The sequence below is a fragment of the Culex pipiens genome, unplaced genomic scaffold, assembly GCF_016801865.2.
Source record: "Culex pipiens pallens isolate TS unplaced genomic scaffold, TS_CPP_V2 Cpp_Un0012, whole genome shotgun sequence".
In the NCBI taxonomy this organism is placed as follows: Eukaryota; Metazoa; Arthropoda; class Insecta; order Diptera; family Culicidae; genus Culex; species Culex pipiens.
In genome coordinates, this window is record NW_026292829.1 from 79045 (window position 1) to 101888 (window position 22844).

Genomic DNA, 22844 nt, shown 5'->3' on the forward strand with positions numbered 1-22844 from the left:
GAGCGATGAGTTTTCTGGGCGTTAACGGATTGCACGAGTCTTTTTTCGTGGGAGGTACCTTCACTATGGTGAAGTTTTCCGAGTGTGTGAGAGCGTTTGCTACATCGGAGCGAGGATCCATTGTCGCCATGCGATCATCGACTACCTGTGATCTATTGGAGTAATCGCGATTTCCTCTTTGATCCAACTGTGGGTTTTAATTAGACTTTTAAGGTTTAGCATTAGTTTTTATTGTACTGATACATGAAATAAATGTTGAAATAAAGTTTAATATTCGGATACAATCGCATTTAAAAGTTAAAGGCTTTTCCTTTTGCCTCTTGCTTCCTGGTGGCTCTTTCAATGCAGACAACCCATCATGTAAGCATGTGGTTCGTTTGCGTTGTTCGTTTCTTCTCTATTCACCGACAGATCACGCGCGTAAAGTTCGTTCGTACGAAGAATCGACCTCCTCCAAGCTTCCCTGAACCGTGCGGTACACGCGGTTCATTTGTACCTCGGTTTTGCTTTGCCGAGGTACGTGCCGTGGTACGCGCTGGCGGTACAAACCGGGTTCAATGCCACGGCGCGTACCACGGCACGTACCGAGTGAAGCACCTTGGCTCATACGCTGGGTTTATGCCATGAGCGAGTGCCAGACACAAAACCGACGCGGCGAGCCGAGAGTGTCGTGGTGCGCTGGTACGATGAACCAAGATACCAACACACAAATGGGTTCAGGCTCGTACCGAAGCTAGAAAACCAAACCCGCGGTGTGCGTTGGCACTGGCGCATGGGAAGCTTTCTCATCACATTGATCCAGTAGAAATTCTGGTTCCCCGTAGCTCGACTAGTCTTTCGATGAATCGGATGCTGAGTTCAATGCGTTATATGTGATCAAATCGTCATCAGGGGATAACATTTTAGCTGTACAAATGAATAATTATTAGTAAAAATAAAACTTATCAATTTTAAACCAAACCTTCGTGTGGACAGCAAATTTCTTCTTGTAAGCAGGAAATAGTCAACTAAATAACAGATGACAGATATTTTCATCAAACAGAATATTTAACGGTTGCTATGATCTTATTTTGTTTTTAACAGGCCGCACGTCATGCGGTCATACCACCCAGGCGTTTTGTAAAATCACTGAAATTAATATTATCTAGATACGCGCAATATTATCGCGGGCGTTAATAATTAGAGTTCACGCGCGCTGATATGACCGCAGAATAATGGCCGCATGACAGCCGCAGAACAAAATTTTGGCTTTTGTCAAAGGTTGCCTTGAGTTTTCTGCTGACTTTTTGGAAAATATTCAAAAAAAATCAGGTTGACAGCCAAATCAACGCTGATTTCAGTTCAACCTGCTGATTTTTACACAGCGGTAGTTCGGCGGCTGTGAATTCCTGTCAGTCACAACGAAGGAGAAAATTGATTTTATCTCGCAATAAGCAATATTATTTATTAAGTAACTAGAAATTAATTATGCTTAGGTAGAAATCATACATTAGAAACAACTTAAAAATTTTACATTAGGTAAACAATTTTACAAATGAGAGTGGCAGGTACGTTAAATAAATATGATAAAAAAGACAAACAAAGGTTTTATATAAAAGGGACCATAAATACATGTTTAATAGCAGAATGTTTGAAAGATTATTCAGGACAACACAAATAAATTATGACTGGTCACATGTCACATGAAAGCGCAACGGTGACGCAGCAAAATTGACAATTAAAAAAAATATCACAAACTCAAAAAATTTGAAACACATAAATTAAGCAATCTGGAAATTAAGGAATCCATAATTAAAAATATAAAAAAAACTAATATTTCTACATCGAGAAACTTTAAAAAACATTAAATTAGATATTTGAGAAATTTAAAAATGCAAATAATTATATCAGAAAAATAAAAAAAACAATGAATCACAAAATCAAAGCTTAAAAAAGTCAAATAATTAAAAACTAAATATTTAAAAATGATTAAAGTTCAAAAAAAATCTTAATTTTGAAAATTCAAAATAAAAAAAAGATTGAAAAAATTCTTAATAAAATCACAAAAAATCAAAAGCTACTGTTAAGAATAATAAGATAGAAACTTAAAGAAATTATAATTTCAAATACAAGTAAAATAAAAAAATCTTTAAATCAAAATTTTTAAAACTCAAATATAAATAAAATAGAAACAGTCAAAATTTCCAATCTCCAATCCTCTAAATTTGAGTTTCTAACCTAAAATATGACTCCAAAACATGTGTATTTATTATGATTCAAGATGGCGTAGAAATTAAAAGTTCAAGAATTTAGGAATTTAAAAATTTATGAATTTATGAATTTAAGAATTTAAGAATTTAAGAATTCAAGAATTTGAGAATTTAAGAATTTTAATTTCGACAAAATAACATATTTTTTTTGGTTCATATAAGAATACAAATTGGTAGCACCGTTAAAGGTACAATTTATTATTTGCCAATTAAATTTACCTGTTATTTTAACACACATATTTAGTATATTCCGAGGTTTATTCTAAAGCAATTGAACATCAAAAAATATTCCTAAACAAATATTTATTTGAAATTATTAAACTCAAAAGGAATGTGCCTTTTAAAAGTTTTTAAATCAATTTATTTTTATGTAACAATTATTTTGTTGGGTTACTAGCAGTGCTGTAATACTATGGCTTAAGTTATCAATTTTTTATCAAGTAAAAATATTAACACTAAAAAAAATATCATTTACATGAACGAACTAAGCCTGAAATCGTTAACATAAAAATATCGTTCTCAATAAAACCAGACATAACAAAAACTACCCCAAAATCAGTTATTATAGCAACTAATAATAAAATGCTTAATTTCACCCAACTTGCAGATTTTATGTAAGCGTGTAGTCAACATCCATCACACCAAATTGCAGTAACTTTTCAACAAGAAAGAGAAGAGAGAGCTTGCAGAAAAGTACGGGAACGGTTTTTCTGCAACTTCTACCTCTCTCACTGCAGAAGTTCTGCCTGAGAGAAAAGTTACTTTTGTTGCAGAAAAGTACGGGAACGCTCTGCTGCCGATTTCGTGCAGAATTGCAGAATTCTGCAGTACGGGAATAGACCTAATGACTCTGCGCAGATGTGACATGTGTACGACCGCAAAGGATTTAAAATGGATTTATAAATCAATTTAAAATATAACTTCAGGGCCAATTAAAATGAAAAAAGTGATCAGAAATGATTTTCAATCGTATTTTTTACCGTTGTTCATAAAAATGTACATTGGGCTTTAGGATCCTATTTCACTGGAATATTCTGTATATGAAAATTTTCAAATATCTAGAGTTTTTTTTTGAAAAGGACCGATAAAAAATTGTCTTTCATATGTTTATAGGACCTAATAAAAAAACCTGGATATTCCTGATCGTTCGTCACGAAATATTCTAGCAGAGCTGGTTCTGTCAGAATCCTGCTAGAACGGTGGAACATTTCTGCTAGAATGCTCTAAGAATATCCAGCTATCTAAGAATTCTGCTAGAATCCTACTAGAACGTCGTGACTGGGCACTATTTTTGATTTTAATGCAAAAAAATGGACAGCACAACTTTTACTATTGAAAAGTTATGGTCCTCTAGAAAAGAGCTGTCAAGAAAGGCCACAAAGTTATTTTTTCAAAATTGATTTAAAAATCCATTTTAAATCTTTGTGGTCGTACAAACACACAAAAGAATATTACCGTAATGACAAAAGTAACTTATTTTTGATTTAAAAAGTTGCTAAAATTAGCTTGAGGGAAAGTTTTTTTCTTGTTTAAAATATGAAAACTTTTACTGGTAAAGTTTTTGAAAATCTCCTTACTAACTGATTTAAAAGTCTTAACTTTTAATACGACTGTAGAATTTCTTTCACTTTGACGTTCTCGTGTAACCGTGTACGACTAAGTTCCAAATGTAAACAAACACTTTGGTGGGTCCAGTGGTGCTGCACACAAAGAAAAAATACTCTAAATTTAAAAAGATCGTTCGTTGGATTAAAAGTTCGCGTTGGTGAATATTCGTAGAAAGTTCAAACTTTTTAATTTAAAAGTTAAAAAGTTGTTGATACTACCATGCATTTCTGGAACAAAATCGTTGTATAGGTAAAAGTTTTTTACTTTTAATATAAGAAAAAACTTTTTATGGCAAGAATAAATAACATTTAACATTACAGTGATGATTTTCGAAACATGTGATGGATTTTATTTCAATATTTTAATATTAAAACAGTATGTTTTCGATTTTTTTTTGTATTTAACGGATCTGCTTATGGTTGGCCAACTTCCGCGTCCAAGCTGTACCGATTCTTACGGTAACCAACGGTCACGTTCGAAGGCCCCAGGCTGAGCAGGTTACGGATGGATGTTTCGTTGGGGAGCAACATCGCGGCCTTTATTTTGGAGCGCGACAGCGATGTAGAGAACAGGGTGGTCTCGTTGCCGGCCATCATCAGGACAGGCTTGGAGGAGTTGGCCATTGGTTGTTGATTCGGGAAGGGAAGTCGACGTTTTCCGGCTAGGAAGTGAAGCGCATGAACGGATAGTTCACGATTACTTCGCCCTCCTTCGAGAATGATACAGATATTGCCAACTCACCGTCAAAGTTCATCCGGCCGAAGCTGCGCCGTCGCGAGTTGAGAGTTTGCGGGCGGGAGTTGCTGAAAGAGTTTTAAAGTAAATGAAATTGGCTAGACACTGAACACATTCTCAATACTCACCTATAACTTCTTCGGTATTCCAGGTAGATGTTTTTGATCAGGTTCGTCGGATCTCGCTCCATCCTCTGGAAGTAATCTGAGTACGACAGCTCTAGGACCTGTGGCTTTCGTACAGACGGTCCTTCCAGAACTAGTGCCTTCCGGATGTTTAGGTAATACTCGTCCCGCAACGAGAAATGGACTGCGGACCCTCGGGACATCCCACACTGTCCCGTCATCACTTCTGGCACATAATGCTGCTGATGGTCGTAAACCGCCGGCACCGAGTGCAACATCCGCGCTGACCACCTCCGATTATGCCGCTACTCGTCGTTTCCCTCTTCCATCGGATCCTTCTCCTCACCGTGAAAATTAACTTTTTCGTACTTGTTCAAAAAGCGGATGTAAATCTGCTTCAACGTCGATCTCGTCTACCCACCCCGGGCCACCACCACTGAATACAACCGGTGCTAATCCACATCCCGACCTCCGATCTTCGGCAACCACATAAACGGCGTCCTACAAAAACAAACAAAATAATCTCAAACGCCACCATACACCCAAGCTTCATTCTTACCCATTTCGGTCGTGAAACAGCTGCAGGTCCTGCAGGAAGCTTCATCCATGGCCTTATCCTTTTGAAAACCAACTTTCCCCTAATCTCCCAACCTTGTTCCGCACCCGCACCCGAGCCCGCACCATCCTCTTTCGAAGGTTTCCGCGTCCAAGTCCTGGCAGCGGCCGCGTTCGGTTTTGATAGTCGTTGTGGACCTCCACTCACCGGAATCACCAAAACGTTTGTTTACATTTTGGACTTAGGCGAACACGGTTACACGAGAATGACAAAATGAAAGAAATTTTACAGTCGAATTAAAAGTGAAAACTTTTAAATCAGTGAGCAATGACATTTTAAAAAACTGTAGCAGTAAAAGTTTTCATTTTCAAAACAAGAAAAAAACTTTTAATGTAGCAAATTTTAACAACTTTTTAATTCTAAAGTAAGTTACTTTTGTCATTACCATAATATTTTTTTGTGTGTGGTGATTCTAGGGCGCAAAGCAAAGCCGACGGTGGCAGCAGCCAGGAATCGGACGCGGAAACCTTCGTGAGCCAAACAGCAGCAGCGGAACGCATTCGAAGGAGGGTGGTGCGGGTGCGGGACGAGGTGAAGCGCTCAAAAAGTACAAGGCGAGCTTCCTTCAGGAACTGCAGCTGTTCCACGACCGAAATGGGTAAGAAGAAAGCTTGGGTGTTTTGTGGGGCTTGTGATTGATTTTGTTTGTTTTTTTTAGGATGGGAGGTAGGAATGTGGATTCGCACCGGTTGTATTCGGTGGTGGTGGCCCGGGATTGGTGATTGAAGGTCAATTCCCGCGAGGACTGTAACGAGATCATCGAGGAGATGGCGCTGCCGAAGAGTTGCGTGAACAACGAGATTGCGTTGAAGAAGATAAACATCCGGTTTTTGGACAAGTACGAGACAGGTGATTTTCACGGTGAGGAGAAGGAGCCGACGAAGAGGAGGACGACGAGAAGCGGGATAATCGGAGGTAGCCAGAGCGGATGTTGCACTCGGTGCCGGCGGTTTACAACACCTGTGAGTAATGAGAATGTGTACAGTGGCTTGCCAACTTCACTTACTTCCATCTCTTTTAGCAAATAACCGTCCACAAATGCTCATCTCGCGACGGCGCAGCTCCAGCCGAATGAACCCTGGACAGCGTGCCGAAAAAATCTGTGTCATTCTCGAAGGAGGATGAAGTGCTCGAAATCGAATTCCGTTCCGAGGGCCTCATCAACCCAATCTTCCGGATGCGCTTCCAGAATCGGGAACTCCTCGTTCAGGCACTTCACAGGAAACGTCGATCACCCTTGCCGAATCTACAGCCAACTTCTCCAAACCTGTCCTGATGAAGGCCGGCAACGTGACCATCCTGTTCTCTACTTTGCTGTCGCGCGTCGAAACGTCCGTCTGGAACCGTCCAGCTTGGGGTCTTCGGAAGTGACCGGTGGCGTACCCTAAGAATCGGTACAGCTTGGACTCGGATTTTGGCCAGAAGCGTTAAATACAATAACAAAATGTCTTATTTAACATACTGTTTAAAACTTTTAAAAATAAATATAAAATCAAGCCTAGAATCAAGCACATTTTTCTGAAATTAACACTGTAGTATTAAATCCAGAGTTTTTTTTTGAAAAGGACCAATAAACTATTGTCTTTCATATGTTTATAGGACCTAATCAAAAAAAAAAAAAAAACTCTAGAAATGTTGTTTATTCTTGCTATAAAAGGTTTCTTTTCTAATTAAAAGTAAAACACTTTTAACGATACAACGATTTTGTTCCATAAATGCATGGTTGTATCAAAAACTTTCCAACTTTTAAATTGAAAAGTTTGAACTTTATACGAATATTCACCAACGCGAACTTTTAATCCAACGAACGATCTTTTTAAATTCAGAGTATTTTTTCTTTGTGTGAAGGATGATTGTGCTTAAAGAAATCAGCTTTATCGATGCAAACAATAAAATCAGCAGTTAAAGGTTAATTTTAGGACGTCCTTGGTCCTTGGCCAAGTTTGAAAAAAAAGTTGATTATTTTGTTATTTATAAATATTTATTTTTTCGAGGGGTGATTCAAACATCCCACTTTGGATTTTTCGGTCAAATCATTTGGCGCTACACTCACTGGGCTTCCCACATAAAAAGATCCGTTAGAACTGTCAACACTGGTTGGCTACCCCAGTCAGAATAGTCGCCCCAATCTGAACGGACATCGGGGGCACAACTCACCCGCATCGTGCATTGGCGGACCGACGCCCCTCCGACCAAACTTCACCGGCAGCGAGCGGTGAGGGGAAAATCGCAACGCGACCGAAAAAAAGAAAAGAAAAAAAAAACGCCAGCTGTCAAGTGTCAAACGGGGAGTGTTTTTGCTTTCCCCAAAAATTTGTGCTTTCCGCGTCGAAAAACGGTCCGTTCCGATCGTCCTTTGCCGTCCCCGTGGCACGGATGTCCTTCCGGTTGGAGTGCGCCGCGTGACGAACATATTAGCGGATGCGTTTGCGTGCGTGAGTGAGTGGCAAGTGTTTTTTTTTTACGAGCTGATTGAACGACGACACGAACGACGGAGCCAGAGAAGAAGCAGCAAGAAGAGGAGGGGGGACGAAGACGACGACGAACACCTACGGCAGCAGCAGCTAATCATCGCGGGTCGCGGGTTCCGGAGGAGCAGGTTTTTGCGCTGTTTGCGGAGAGGATAACGGAACGTAGCGAATGCCTCAGCCGGAGCGGGACAGCGAGGGCAACAACAAAACGATGACGATGAATGACGATGGCAGCGATTCGTCCGGGAGTGGTGGCGGAGGCGGTGGCGGGGCCGGAACTGGAATGACGATGGCCAATAATAATTCACTGCTGGGTATGACGACGGCAGCGGGGGGAGGAGGGGGAGCGACCAACACGACGACAACATCCGCGGCAAACGGGTTGAACGGAGGAGGCAACGGCGGTGGCCCTGCGGGACTCGGACCAAACAATAACAACAACAACAACAACGGACGGCCAGTCAGTAACATCAGCAACACGAGCAGCGGCGGTTCCCAGTCGCGGTTTATCGTGCCCAAGTCGAGTGAAATTGAAACGCTGGAACAGCTGAAGGATGCCGCGCCGGGGCCGGAACGGGAGGAACTTTTCGTCCAGAAGCTGCGCCAGTGCTGCGTGCTGTTTGACTTTTCCGAGCCGCTCAACGACCTCAAGTACAAGGAAATCAAACGGTGCGCCCTGCAGGAGATGGTCGAGTACGTGAGCAGCCAGCAGCAGATTATCACCGAGCAGATCTACCCGGAGGCGGTGCAGATGTTTGCCGTGAATCTGTTCCGGACGCTGCCGCCGTCGTCCAACCCGAACGGGGCCGAGTTCGACCCGGAGGAGGACGAACCGACGCTGGAGGCTAGCTGGCCACATTTGCAGTTCGTGTACGAGCTGTTTTTAAGGTGAGTTGAGTTGTTTGAAACGAAAGTGCTGATTAATTTGCAATTTAAATATTCTTCAACCCCAAAGCGCAATAAGCCAATATTTGAACATACATTTGTTTGAAAATAAGGAATCGTGTTCTTATGCCATAAATATATTTTTTTAATAATTCAAAAATTAATAGTGCAAAAAGCAGGTTTGAATTTTCCAATCATCTGATACAATTTGAACCCTTTAACAAAGATTTTTTTTTTACGAAGAACATCGTCCCAGGGCTCTATACGGGGCAGTAATCCAGAATTTCACAACGCAAAATAAAACGCCTGAAGTTTAAATCTCGAGATGTGCTTTGAAAGTACCGATATCGCGGGGTGACTTTGATAGGTTTGAGATATTTCCGTCTTTCCGTATCTTAAATTCTTCGTCATGATCGTTATTCTTGTAGCATTGACACACCTTTTTTTTTTGATAAACTTTGATTTTTGATAAATCCGCATTTTTTCAGATGAAATGAACGTTTTTACCACTGATAATTTTCTAAAGTGTAATTTTTTATTTATATGGCAGAAACTTTTTTTAGGGCTGCCCTATGATAAAAAAAAAACATTTTGCAAAAAAGGTTTGCTAATTATTGACTAACTTTTTAAAAGGTCCAAACATTCAATATTACGCCCTTTTCAAATGTAAGCTTGGATTCAAAAATTTTGAAAATATATTTTTTGCAATTCCGTCGTGAAACTACTTACATTTCCTGTCATTCTTGAACGACGAAATAGCCTACTTTTCTGTACCAAAAATAACAAAATGGAAAATTAATACCTTTCAACACCAGTGCTGAAAAGTTCAACTTTTCAGCACTGAAATGGGAAAAGTAACATTTTTCAATATTTTTTTGTTTTGAACGGTGAGTTTACTTAACACATGAATAATTGACATAAAATTCCATTCAAAAAGCGTTTTTCGGAATTGCAAAAAATGTTGTAAGCAACTCGTTGCAAAACTTGTTTTTTTCAGCACTCATCGTATTTATCCAACTCGGTAAACCTCGTTGGTTTTTGACCATACTTCTCTATGGCTGAAAAGTTGCGGATTTTTGTCCCCTAAAACATATAAAAAAATCTCGAAAAAAAAAAAAACGTATTTTGGGAAATTGAGTTTTTGTGAAAGAAGTTAATAAAAAAATCGGCATTTTTTTCCTTGAACTTATTTTTTCTCAATAGTCCTCAACAATATCTTCAACTTTGCCGAAGACACCAAATTGATCAGAAAATTCACTCAAAAGTTACAGATATTCGAATATTTACGTACCATTTTTGTATGAACAGCTGTAAAAATTGTATGGAGACTTGTATGGGTGAACCAATGACACAAAATAGCTTCTTTGGCCCCCACAAAGTTTGAGCCAAAACAAAAAATACAAAATATAAAAATGGCCGAAATCGGCTGATTTCGAAGAGAATTGCTCACACACTATAAATTGTTAGGTGTTTATACTTACTTAACCCTCTACTGCCCAATTTTTTTTCGAAAATTTTTATTTTTCCCGTGTTTAGGAGGTCATTTTGAGCAACTTTTGTTCTACGAAAAACTTTACTTCTCTTGTTTTATGTTTTTCTTGTTTCATTTTTAGTATTTTAATTTGCATTTATCTTGTTTAGTTTATGTTTGTTTTTGGTAGTATTTGGCCTATTCTACCACCTCCTATCATTACATTTTGCCTTAATTTTTTTTTTACAGTGAGTAATTCTCGCTGAAAGTGGACCACTATTTACACAAGGTGCTCAAAAATCAAAAGCAATGTACTTTTCCAATAGCCCCCACCAAGTTATGAATGAAACCATGTTTGGTTGGTTAAATTTGTCCTCACCTCGGCGCCACGAAGCTAAAACATTTTTTTAAATTGGTAATTTTTTGACTTAGGCGCGTCTACAAAATTGCTAATAACTTTGCAAAACTTCAACGAACCCTTGATGTTTAGGGGTGTTTTGGAAAGGAAATAAGCAGAGCTTTTGAATGCACTTGTCAGAAAAATACCGTTCGATACATTTTTTAGCCACAAAACACCAATGTATTTTTAAAAGTCATTTTTGAAGGCCGGCGCCCCGCTTTATCGAAAAACTGACAAATTCATTCGAAAGCTGAGACGATTTCACATAAAGGACCAATAAATCTAAGGTGTATGTTCCTCCTATCTTTTTTAATCTTATTTTGATTCTGCGAGCGCAGCGCTCCGTTCGCATTTCGGGCACCCAAAATGATTCAATATGCTTGCCTCATTTTAAGATTTTGTCAAAAAATATAGGTGCTCACTTTTTAAATGATAGTTTATTGTCCAAGGATCAAAATGCACTTTCGACAATTGACCAATATTTATGTTTTTGGGTTCTTGCAGGCAAGTTAATGTCGAAAAATTGTTTGTTTTTCCTTTTTTTGGTAAAATGCTCTTTTAAAATTGGGTGGACATTTTTTCAGTAAAACTAATGAATGTAGCATGTAGGAAATTTCACCACGAACATTTTTCTCTGGTTTTATCTCTTATTCCCGAATCCCACTTTCCCGAATCCCATATCCCCGAAAATCATTTCCCTGAAAATTCCACATTCCCGAAAACCATTTCCCCGAAAGTGCCATTTTCCCGAAAATCATTTTCCCGAAATTTCCACATCCCCGAAAATCATTTTCCCGAAAATTCCATATCCCCGAATGTCATTTACCTGAATGGCCATTTTACCGAACTGTCGTTTTCCCGAATTTACATATACCCGAATGGTTATTTCCCCGAAAGTTCCATTTTCCTGAATGATATTAACTTAGATGTAAACTAAATTGTTTTTTAGGGATATTTTTACAAAAGGTCATACTTATTAATTAATATTAAATTCTCCTACGTGTGTTTTTAAATATGAAAAAAAAGATTAAACAAATAACCGTAGAAGGCCATTCATAAACCACGCGGAAACTTCAAGAAAGCGGGGTTTTGAGATCATCCACGTTAAAAAAAGTTTTTTTTTTTTTTTGTATGGGCAATTTTCAGCAAAGTTAAGTGTTTGAACCGAATAAACGAAAAATAGAGCACGCTATGTAAAAAATAACAATCACGTTTTATTTTGTTGACCATTCTGTGCATTGTCCTGAAATTTGTTTGAATTTGGTTGCTGAGGTCCCGAGTTATAATAACAATCGTTCACGGTAGTCGGGCATGTACGTGTGTCAAACGCATTCTGATCTTGAACCTCTTTGGCCAGTTGTCTCACTTACAGCAATTTTCAGAGTTTGTCAAGTTAGCACGAGACAAAAATTTTCGGTTTTTATTGAATATCTCAGAATTGAAATCGAGTTTTGGGCATTGTGAGCTGCATAAAATGGCTTTCTTAATTCAATTTGGCCCAAAATCGACGTACGACAAGTTAACTCGACTGCGACGAAATGAGAAAAATAGGCAAATGAATTAAGCGGCACGCAGCTATTTAGATTTGTTCATTAGAAACATGTTCTCTGCTCAAGATGTTCTCCTTCTCTACATCATTTGTCATAGTCGGAGTTTTTTTTTTTTGGATTCGGCGTAGTCAGTTCTTTTTGAAAAGCAGTTGGAGAAACTAAATCACAGAATCCGGAATTCGAATCCTTTAATTCCACAGACTTGGAAAATATTCAAAATTTAAGTGAAGCTGGAATAAAACGCTTGTAAAAATCTCAGAATTTTTTGAACGTTCAATTGTGGACATGATACTTCATTGATCGCTACTTCCCCGAACCCGGTCAGGCGGGTATGCCCGTTGTCCAGAACCGCGCGCGCGGTTCTGGGCAACGGGCATACCCGCCTGACCGGGTTCGGGGAAGTGGCGTTCGGGGAAATGGCCGTTCGGGGATACGGTCATTCGGGAAAATGATTTTCGGGGATGTGGAAAATTAGGGGAAGTGGCCATTCGGGAAAATGGTTTTTAGGGGAAGTCGCCATTCGGGGATGTGGCCATTCGAGGTAATGGATTGTTCGGGGAAATGATTTTCGGGTAAATGACGTTTCGGGAAAGTGTCTTTTCGGAGATGTGGCATTCGGGGAAATGTCTTTTCGGGAATGTGGGATTCGGGGAAATGTCATAGATTCTTTTCTCTAAAAGAAAACGTAATTTCGATACTCCAGTGCCAAGATATTTTAGTCTTAGTGAGAAAAAAAATTGCCAATTTTACAAATTTCTAAGAATTAACAAGCACGGCCTATTTTTTTTATATGTTTTGGAGGCCAGAGAATTGTTTCTTATAGTTATTTTGGTCGCTGAATTCGGATCTGGAATCAAATTTCAGATAAACCGTGAACAATGATATTTTAGTCACGCTCAAACATTATTTGCGTGTATTTCCCATAGCCACTTAAGGATCGGCAGTCGAAGCCGCTTACCAACGCGCCTCGAGGCCTCTCAAAACAATCAGAAGTTGAAAAAAACATTTTCCATAAAAAATCCGTTAGTAAAATATCAATTAAAGGTGAGCGAAAGATGAAATATGACCGAATTTACTAGCGATTTAAATTACAGCATATTACCGCAAATAACTTTTGGGCGTGGCTCCAAATTTAACTGTTTATCTGAAATTTGATTCCAGATCCGAATTCAGCGACCAAAATAACTATAAGAAACCATACTCTGGCCTCCAAAACATATGCCGCATGTAAATAATAGGCCGTGCTTGTTAATTCTGAGAAATTTGTAAAATTGGCACTTTTTTTCTCACTAAAACTAAAATATCTTGGCACTGGAGTATCGAAATTACGTTTTCTTTTAGAGAAAAATGTTCGTGGTGAAATTTCCTACATGCTACATTCATTAGTTTTACTGAAAAAATGTCCACCCAATTTTAAGTGAGCATTTTACCAAAAAAAAGTTAAAAAAACAAATTTTCGACATTAACTTGCCTGCAAGAACCCAAAAACATAAATATTGGTCAATTATCGAAAGTGCATTTTGATCCTTGGACAATAAACTATCATTTAAAAAGTGAGCACCTATATTTTTTGACAAAATCTTAAAATGAGGCAAGCATATTGAATCATTTTGGGTGCCCGAAATGCGAACGGAGCGCTGCGCTCGCAGAATCAAAATAAGATTAAAAAAGATAGGAGGAACATACACCTTAGATTTATTGGTCCTTTATGTGAAATCGTCTCAGCTTTCGAATGGATTTGTCAGTTTTTCGATAAAGCGGGGCGCCGGCCTTCAAAAATGACTTTTAAAAATACATTGGTGTTTTGTGGCTAAAAAATGTATGGAACGGTATTTTTCTGACAAGTGCATTCGAAAGCTCTGCTCATTTCCTTTCCAAAACACCCCTAAACATCAAGGGTTCGTTGAAGTTTTGCAAAGTTATTAGCAATTTTGTAGACGCGCCTAAGTCAAAAAATTACCAATTTAAAAAAATGTTTTAGCTTCGTGGCGCCGAGGTGAGGACAAATTTAACCAACCAAACATGGTTTCATTCATAACTTGGTGGGGGCTATTGGAAAAGTAGATTGCTTTTGATTTTTGAGCACCTTGTGTAAATAGTGGTCCACTTTCAGCGAGAATTACTCCAGTAACTTTTTCAATTTTTTGCATGTTTTTCACATTTTCTGCTATAAAATGGAACCATTATCATTTAAATTGTAAATAAATGCGTAGAGGCATAGTCTGGGGCACTAGAAAAATTACTGCACACTTCTTTTTACTTAAAATATAGGAAATGTTAGTAAAAAACACAGCCAAAGTTGACCCCTAAAAAAATTACATTTTTAAAAACATTGGCAAAGTCACATAAAACAAGTCAAACTTCCAACCCTAAAATTTTCCAAAATTTTAAAAGTTCTTCTTTCTAATGCTTTTTGAAGATCAAAAATTGGTTGAAAAATGGATTTTTGGCGATTTTTTAAATCGAAGCCCGTCTAGAGGCGGGGTTGGGTTGTAGAGGGTTAATACCTAAAACAATTTATAATGCGTAACTGGAAAAGGTGTTAATGCCTGGTACGAATACTCAAGACGTGTTCTAGCGTGTTGCTCTTTCTGACTCAGAGTAAGGGTGAGATCAAGGCCCGATCTTACACTGAACGTTGCGAATATACTACAAACAAAATTGTATGCGCCACAATTAATCTTCAAAGTTTCTAATGAGAATATGGCCCTGGGCCTTGTAAAGTCAAGGGGCATGATTTGATCCTAGTGCATTAGTTAAAATTTGGGTATCATTCTTTTTTATAAGCACTATGGACACCACTTCATGCTACGAGAACTCGCTTTGTCGCAGCCCCAGGGCTTAAGCGTTGACCGATAAGTTGTCTTCGTTAACTAGGTAGTTCTCCGATAGTGAAAATATCACAATTGCACAAGACACCGCTGCTTCTGTGACTTTTTCACTATCACAATGTGGGATTTAGGTGGGACTTTAGGATAGTACAATTGATTGAATTGTCTGTATGCTTTCCAAATTTATTTGATGATAAATTTAGTTGCAATTTTTAAGTTAGAGTAATCCCTGGGCCTTGTAAAGTCAAGGGGCATGATTTGATCCTAGTGCATTAGTTAAAATTTGGGTATACATTCTTTTTTATAAGCACTATGGACACCACTTCATGCTGCGAGAACCCACTTTGGCGCAGTCTCAGGGCTTAATCGATGGCCGGTAAGCTGTCATCGAGACAAGGAGGTTCTCTGATAGTGGAAATATCACATTTGTACAATGAACCGCTACATATGTGATTTTTCCCTATCTTAATGTGGGTGTCAGGTTAGGATGCGTGTTTTTAAAAAAATAGGTTTTGAAGAATTTAGGATTTTAACTATAAATATCATTTTTTTATACTTTGCCTTTAGTTATTTAGGGACAAAATTAGTAACAGTGAATTTAGTAATTCTATCAGAATCGGTGATTTTCATTCAAGTAGCATAAAAACCATTCTGATTTGTCAAAATTTCCATAGAGTCTCGATCAATCAATAGTGAAATGATATCGGACTAAATTCGTTGATCTGTTGAACTAACGGTTGTCGGATTATGATTGTATCGACCATTGTTGCGAATCGAGGATCTACTGGAATTCTGACGAACAAATGGTCGTCTCTTTTTCAATTCACGACTTGTAAAATATGAACTGTTAATCTATTTTTTTGTTTTTGTTTTTTTTTTTAAAGCCAGACAGGTTTTAAAAGAAACGTTCTAGATTTTTTGGCTATTAATTAAAATGTCGGGGATTTGATATAAGAGTAGCTTTCGGATAGGTTACTTTAAATCTTGTATTCAATTCAAGTTAGGTAGTTATCCGCAAATGAATATTTGGACTTATATGAATAATTGAACATTTTGGACTTATGAATAACACACAACTGTGCATTTATTCTAGAGTCAGATCCATACAGCGTCAGTGTTTATTTGGTCGAAGTGTACTAATTCATTGGCAGATCTGGTTCTAGTTGTAATGTACGACAAGACTACTGACGGACGTGACAGGACGAGGGCCCAGTTTAGAGGTTTCGACATCAACGATGTGCGGCTGGATCACCCTCCCAAAAAAAAAAAAAAAGTTTCTAATGAGAATATGAAATAAATCTTGTTTCTCGTTGTTTGCAGGTTTCTTGAATCGCCCGACTTCCAGCCGAGTGTGGCCAAGCGGTACATCGACCAGGGCTTCATCCTGAACCTGCTGGAGCTGTTCGACTCGGAAGACCCCCGCGAGCGGGACTTTCTGAAGACGGTGCTGCACCGGGTGTACGGTAAGTTCCTCGGGCTGCGTGCCTTCATCCGGAAGCAGATCAACAACATTTTCTACAAGTTTATCTACGAGACGGAGCACCACAACGGAATAGCCGAGCTGCTGGAGATTCTGGGCAGTATTATCAACGGTTTCGCTCTCCCTTTGAAGGAGGAGCACAAGCAGTTTTTGCTAAAGGTGCTGCTGCCGCTGCACAAGGTCAAGAGTCTGTCCGTGTACCATCCGCAGCTGGCGTACTGCGTGGTGCAGTTCCTCGAGAAGGACCCGGCGTTGACGCAACCGGTCATCAAGTGTCTGCTCAAGTTCTGGCCCAAAACGCACAGCCCCAAGGAGGTGATGTTTCTGAACGAACTCGAGGAGATCCTGGACGTGATCGAGCCGGCCGAATTCCAGAAGGTGATGGAACCGCTGTTCCGACAGATCGCCAAGTGCGTCTCGAGTCCGCACTTCCAGGTGGCCGAGCGAGCGCTGTACTACTGGAACAACGAGTACATCATGTCGTTGATATCGGAAAACTCCAAGGTCATTCTGCCGATCATGTTCCCGGCGCTCAACACCAACTCCAAACAGCACTGGAACAAAACGATCCACGGGCTGATCTACAACGCGATCAAGCTGTTCATGGAGATGAACCAGAAGCTGTTTGACGAGTGTCACAAAAAGTACAAGGCCGAGCAGCAGAACGAGCGGGAAAAGCTGAACCGACGGGAGGAACTGTGGCAGCAGGTCGAGAGCCTGGCCCGGCAACATCCGACCTACGAGAAGCTCGTTGACGGAACGACCGGTGAGCTGGTACTCGCCGGAACCGGACGGAAGACATAATCTGTGTCGTCGTTTTGTTTTTTTCTTTTTTTTCTGGTAAAACTTTACACTTTTCAGTTCTATTTAGCAAGTACCTTTTTTAAGCCGAAGCAGGAAAGCACCGTAAGCAAGAGATGTTTTAACGCACTTGAGAGAGACAGACAGACAGAGAGAGATATCATGCAGAATCAAATAAAACAAAAAAGAAAAAGGACAAAAACAAAACAAATCTACTAACGTAGCCGGGGAAAAAGCATTATAATATAAAGAGGAGACACAAAAAAAAACCATTGTTAAACACTTTACTCTCTCATTTTAGGAGAAACAAACTATTTGCAAAAAAAAAAAAACAATAGGTGAAAAGTGACAAATGCTTTACAAACAAATGCTGAAAGTGGAGAATCCTACAAGTAGAAGCACAACAGAACCGGGGGTCGTGTGTGTGGGTGGGAAGGAAACCTTTATAGTTTTACACCTGCTGCATGAAATGCCTTCCCTTATTTTTTCCACTTCCCGCAAGCACCCACACGAGCACTAAACATTACTTTCGTGTTTATTTTCCCTTTTTTATATAATATTACACGTAAGAAAGAGAGGAAGTTTTTTTTTCTATTTTACTCGACGAGACTCTGTTGTAGGATGTGTGTAGACTCATTATGTTTAGTGATGATTATCGATAAAGAAGATACGTGACACAAGTGAAAAAAAAAAACAAAAAGAAAGATTATATTATTATATACTATCTCTGCTTGAGAGGTAGGTAACACACACACACACAAACACTCTAAATTCCTATCTATACACTTTTTAGGACAAACAACAAACTCTACCTGTACTAACCCTCTTTACTTAAAATTACACACTAACACTCAAAACAAAACACTTTCGCTGAAGAATCAGCGCAAAAATTTGAATTTCACACAACGCAAAATGTGGAACAATAATGCACTAAAAGTGAGAGCAATGGTAAATCATCTAGAATGGTCTAAAGAGGGAGAAGAAGAAAAAATGAACAGCTACACAAATACAAAACAGAAAAAAACAAAAAAAAAATCAAGTCACTGTTACTTTCGTCTTGAAACAAAAAGAGAATAAATACTACACAAAAAAAAAGATTATATTAATTGCTATTATCATTATTGTTTAGTGAACAAGTGTGAAAGTGGACGAGAGACTAAACAGCAACAAAAGAGATGGAAATATCAAGTCTAGGAGAGTCTCTGGCGTGCGGCACAATCGCCGCCGCGGACCCCGAGAAGTTTGTGCATCAAAGGGAAAGGGGAGCCGAACAAAAAAAAAATCAAAGTCGAAAAGAGTACGCGACAGGGACGGGGAAATCCGATTGTTAGAACTAATAAAAGTACGAGAAAATTATGCAAAAAAAGGGTTCGTGCTATTCGCTTCGAAATTGTCCCAAGTTGGGTAAACGTAAACATTACGAGATTGACAGGAAATCTTACAGTTAGACTCGATTACTGGGTACTGGCGGGTGAGGTTGGGTACCTGTTTCATAACCAATTTCAATATTTTTGATCACCAGTATCACTTTGGACCTCATATTCCTAAATCGAAAAAAAAAAAAACGGAATCGACGTAACACCTTATAATGTGGCCCTCTTAAACCTTGCGGTTTCGTCAACGGATTCCACAGGCGTGTATCGTTCTTTTTGCGACAAGACTCCACCTCCTGGGTCTCCTAAGTGTGAAGGTATGGGCACGGGGAGAGGGCACCGAATACCTATATTTACACTTAGATGTTTTTTGCGTCCGCCTCGGGATTCGAACCGGCGACCTCTGGATTGTGAGTCCAGTGCGCGGTCCGATTGATCCTCACAGGCAGACACGATATTCCTAAATCACTTGAAGCATTTTGAGGTCACGCAAAATACGACAGATAAAAATCATCCCAGAATTTGATTATCAGCATCAATATCACAAATTTAAACAATTTCAATAATTTTAAAATTACAAAGATAAAAAAAAAATTAAAGGCGTTCCATAAATATTTAGCGTAGCTTAGCTTAGTTATATTAGGCGTCTAAAAAAAATATTTCTTAAAAAAATAAAAAATATTTTTGTTATAAATTGTTTAAAAGAAATACAAAATATTTTTTTTATAAAATTAAAAAAAAGTTTTAAAGGAATTATAAATTAGTTAAAAAACATTTTTTCTTTAATAATTTCGAAATAGAAAAAAAATCTGGATTTATTTTTTTTCAGCTGGAAATTTTTAATTTAGAAAGTTTGAAATTTGTATAGCAATTAAGGATACAGATTATAAAAAAATCATAATTATTATTAGGCGCCAATATATATTTTTAATTTTTCATAAATAATATATATATCTATATCTAAATATATATATATATATATATATATATATATATATATATATATACATATATATATATATATATATATATATATATATATATATTATATATATTTATATATATATATATATATATATATATGTATATATATATATATATGTATATATATGTATATGTATATACATATATATATATATATATATAAATATATATATAAATATATATATATATATATATATATATAAATATATATATAAATATATATATATATATATATATATATATATATATATATATATATATATAAATATATATATATATATATATATATATATATATATATATATATATATAAAAAAAAATTGCGATTTTGTACACCGGAATTTCATAAAAATTAAAAATATTTTTAAACAGGTTCAAACATGCTAAATATCACTTACAATGCAGAAAAATGTATTTTAGATTGTTTTAGTTTTCGAAAAATATTGTTTTGTCCCCTGTTTTTCGAACCAATTTTGAGATAAACTTTGCAAAATAATTGCAACGGATTTACCCCAAATGCATTTTCACAATATTTCCTCACCACAAAAATATTATTCTTTTTTGAGTAGTTTAAGTGCCATATTTAAGCTCAAAAATCAAAATTAGACAACAACACAAAAACTCTTGTTTCGATTATCCTTAGTATAATTTTTCCATTGCCTTCGGATAATCTAGTTTAAACTGTAATTCTGAACTTCGAAAATTGAAAAAAAACATTAAATTTATAAAATAAAAAAAAACGATTTCGTAAAAAAAAATCTCAAATAAAAAAAAATGTTAAATAAATACCTATCAATTTTGGAAATCCGAAAATTCAAAAAGATATAAATTTGGAGTTTTATATTTTATTTTTGAAAAGGTCCAATAAACCAAATTTTTTCTTGATGGTTTGAAATTCTGAAAATCATATTTTTTTAAATTATAAAATTTAGAAATTTTAAAGCCAAAGATCTTATTTTCTGGATTTTTGTTTTTTTTTATAATTTCTTATGTGTTACGTACACAAATAAACAAAAAATGTGTTTTGAATTTCGGAAGTTGCTCAAAATTAAATCGCAGTAGAGAATTACCTTAAAAATTAGAAAAGAACTTACCATTTCGGTGTGTAAAATGCGCAAACTGCAACGGAAACTTCACCGCACAACAACGCAGCTAGACAAAAATTTAATTGTTTCTTTGTAAAAAGGTCAAACCACAAGGAATTTCTTTCGGCCAGCTAGTGGTCACCAGTCCACTGCAGTCTCAAATATTGTCTTTATTTTCGAAAGTAAACGAACAAGTCATGGCTACATTACAATACAAAAACAGGCAAATGGCAGCAGTAAAAATGAGTCTAGTAAAAAAGAAAAAAACACGTGAATACCTATTTTAACACAGCTCATCGGATGCTCTGCTTCAGCAGACTGGGCTTCTCCCGGGTGGCCGATTTCTCCTTCTTGGTGAGCAACGGATCGGGTGTGAAGCAGTTCCACAGGCGCAGTGTTTCGTCAGCGCCGGCACTCATCACGGTGCTACCGTCGGGGGACATGGCAATCTGGAGCACGCGTCCCGTGTGTCCCAGCAGTTCGACCTGTCGCGTCATCGACGGGTACTTCCAGATGGTGAGCTGGTTGTTGATGTAGCCGTGGGCGGAGATGAGTTCCTTGTAGTTTTTGGAGAACAGGAGACCGCACACTTGGGACTTGGTGTCGACGGAGTTGATTAGCTGACCGTTGTTGACGTTCCAGAACTTGATGCACCGGTCGGCGGTTCCTCCACCGGTGGCCAGCGTGTGTGGCTGCCAGGGACACCAGGCCAGGGCTCGGACGGCGGCTTGATGCTGGTTGAAGGCATGAAGGGGAGTTGTGGTCGTGTGAGGAGCTCCGTTGGCAGCACTCCAAACGTTGACCATGTTGTCGTTGCCTCCGCTGGCCAGGTGCTTACCATCGGTGGACCACTTGAGACCGCAGACCTCCTGCGTGTGGCCACGCAGCGTTGCGACGTTGTGATCCCGCGAGCGGACGTCGTGGTTGATAATGCTTCCGTCGCGACTTCCCGAGCAAACGATGAACGAGTTCCAGGCCAGAACGCCGACTCGGCCCGATTGACCATCCATCACACGGAGGCGTTTCATCGCTTCGCAGTCCCACAGTTCGACCGTTCCTGTGCTGGTGCCCACGGCCAGAATGTGACCCTCCTGGATCCAACCCAACGCACACGCGTGGTCACTGCCTTCGTTCTCGTACAGGACTTCAATATTGCCACTGGCCGCATTCCACAGATAAACCGAAGATCCGAGGGCCACCGCTACGACATTGTCCGCGCTCCAGTCCATCAGGTTGAGATAGTAATCGTTGATGATGTCCGGCGCATCCAAGATTCGCTCCGGTGCATTCGGGATAAACCGCGAACCACTCTTGGTAGACATCGGCGTCTTTACCGAGTACACCACCTTCAGCGGGTTCATGTGACCATCCGGTGCGGCAGGAGCTTTGGTCTGGTAGGAAAGAATCCGCCGATTACTTATATCACATCCCTTAACGGCCTCCGCCAACATCTTCATGCGTTCGGCATTCTTCGGACTTCCGCTGCCACTGGCCCCACCACTCGTTCCACCACCCTCCTCTCCACTGCCATCGCTTCCCTCGTTCTCCTTCGACTTGCCCTCATTCTGCTTCACCATAAAGTGACCCAGGTCAAAGTCCGTCGTGTTCCGGTTCGGAATGAATCGATCTCCACCCGAAGGCTGCTGTTGCTTCTGGGCCGACGACGACGACTGACCTTTGCCTCCCTTGCCCGGGGTTGTCTTCGATCCGGAACCACCGGCCTTCTTGCTTGGCGTCTTCCCACTGAGTGTCCCCGGCGGAACGGTCTGCGCCTGGCTATTGGTGAACGACATCGAAAGCTTTTGCCGGGACGTGTTCATCGCGCTGGCATTGAAGCTCGTCGACGCCGCCGACGATATGTCCAGCTTCTTCTGCCATCGCGGGGCCGGTCCCTTGGTCAGTTCGCCATCCAGCGTGATGATGTTCTGCAGATCTTGGATGTAGTTGAACTGAGACATGGTTCTGAAAAAGAACCACAATGACCGTTATTCATCAAATCGGCATCACTCCCAAACCGGGACACTCACCTTCAGGATCGAGAATCGGCAGCAGCAGGTCTTTCAGTCTCCGTGGCCCGCTTTCTTTCCTTTTGTTCTGGTCGTTCTGCCGCCGGATTTCAACGCTTTTTTGGACTTCTTCTTCCTCGTCAATTTTGAATGCGCCACAGGGTGTTTCAAAAA

General features: G+C 39.1%; 3 protein-coding genes across 4 annotated transcripts; 2 read left to right on the plus strand and 1 right to left on the minus strand.

Annotated features, from left to right (window-relative positions):
• The first annotated feature begins 5930 nt into the window (after positions 1-5930).
• On the plus strand, positions 5931-6831 carry LOC128093721 (uncharacterized). 2 transcript variants are annotated; one of them, XM_052711419.1, is made up of 2 exons: positions 5931-6299; positions 6355-6831. In XM_052711419.1, the coding sequence occupies exons 1-2, from the start codon at positions 6101-6103 to the stop codon at positions 6456-6458; spliced, it is 303 nt and encodes a 100-aa protein (XP_052567379.1). In that variant the 5' UTR covers positions 5931-6100; the 3' UTR covers positions 6459-6831. The 2 variants fall into 2 exon arrangements, with proteins under 2 accessions (XP_052567379.1, XP_052567380.1); XM_052711420.1 differs by having other exon boundaries at positions 5939-6295.
• Positions 6832-7586: 755 nt separating this feature from the next.
• LOC120420509 (serine/threonine-protein phosphatase 2A 56 kDa regulatory subunit gamma isoform-like) lies at positions 7587-18394 on the plus strand. The gene is made up of 2 exons (XM_039583562.2): positions 7587-8692; positions 16262-18394. Exons 1-2 carry the CDS (start codon positions 7974-7976, stop codon positions 17223-17225), a joined length of 1683 nt encoding a protein of 560 aa, XP_039439496.1. The 5' UTR covers positions 7587-7973; the 3' UTR covers positions 17226-18394.
• Positions 18395-20809: 2415 nt separating this feature from the next.
• On the minus strand, positions 20810-22840 carry LOC120420538 (cell division cycle protein 20 homolog). The gene is made up of 2 exons (XM_039583610.2): positions 22692-22840; positions 20810-22626 (listed from the first exon to the last, which is right to left on the minus strand). Exon 2 carries the CDS (start codon positions 22620-22622, stop codon positions 20958-20960), a length of 1665 nt encoding a protein of 554 aa, XP_039439544.1. The 5' UTR covers positions 22623-22626; positions 22692-22840; the 3' UTR covers positions 20810-20957.
• Positions 22841-22844: the final 4 nt, after the last annotated feature.

Coding starts and splice junctions, on each gene's coding strand:
- LOC128093721 (XM_052711419.1), top strand. CDS start 6,101: ATGGCGCTGCCGAAGAGTTGCGTGAACAACGAGATTGCGTTGAAGAAG. Junction 6,300..6,354: donor GCGGTTTACAACACCTGTGA/GTAATGAGAATG, acceptor CATCTCTTTTAG/CAAATAACCGTCCACAAATG.
- LOC120420509 (XM_039583562.2), top strand. CDS start 7,974: ATGCCTCAGCCGGAGCGGGACAGCGAGGGCAACAACAAAACGATGACG. Junction 8,693..16,261: donor GTGTACGAGCTGTTTTTAAG/GTGAGTTGAGTT, acceptor CGTTGTTTGCAG/GTTTCTTGAATCGCCCGACT.
- LOC120420538 (XM_039583610.2), bottom strand. CDS start 22,622: ATGTCTCAGTTCAACTACATCCAAGATCTGCAGAACATCATCACGCTG.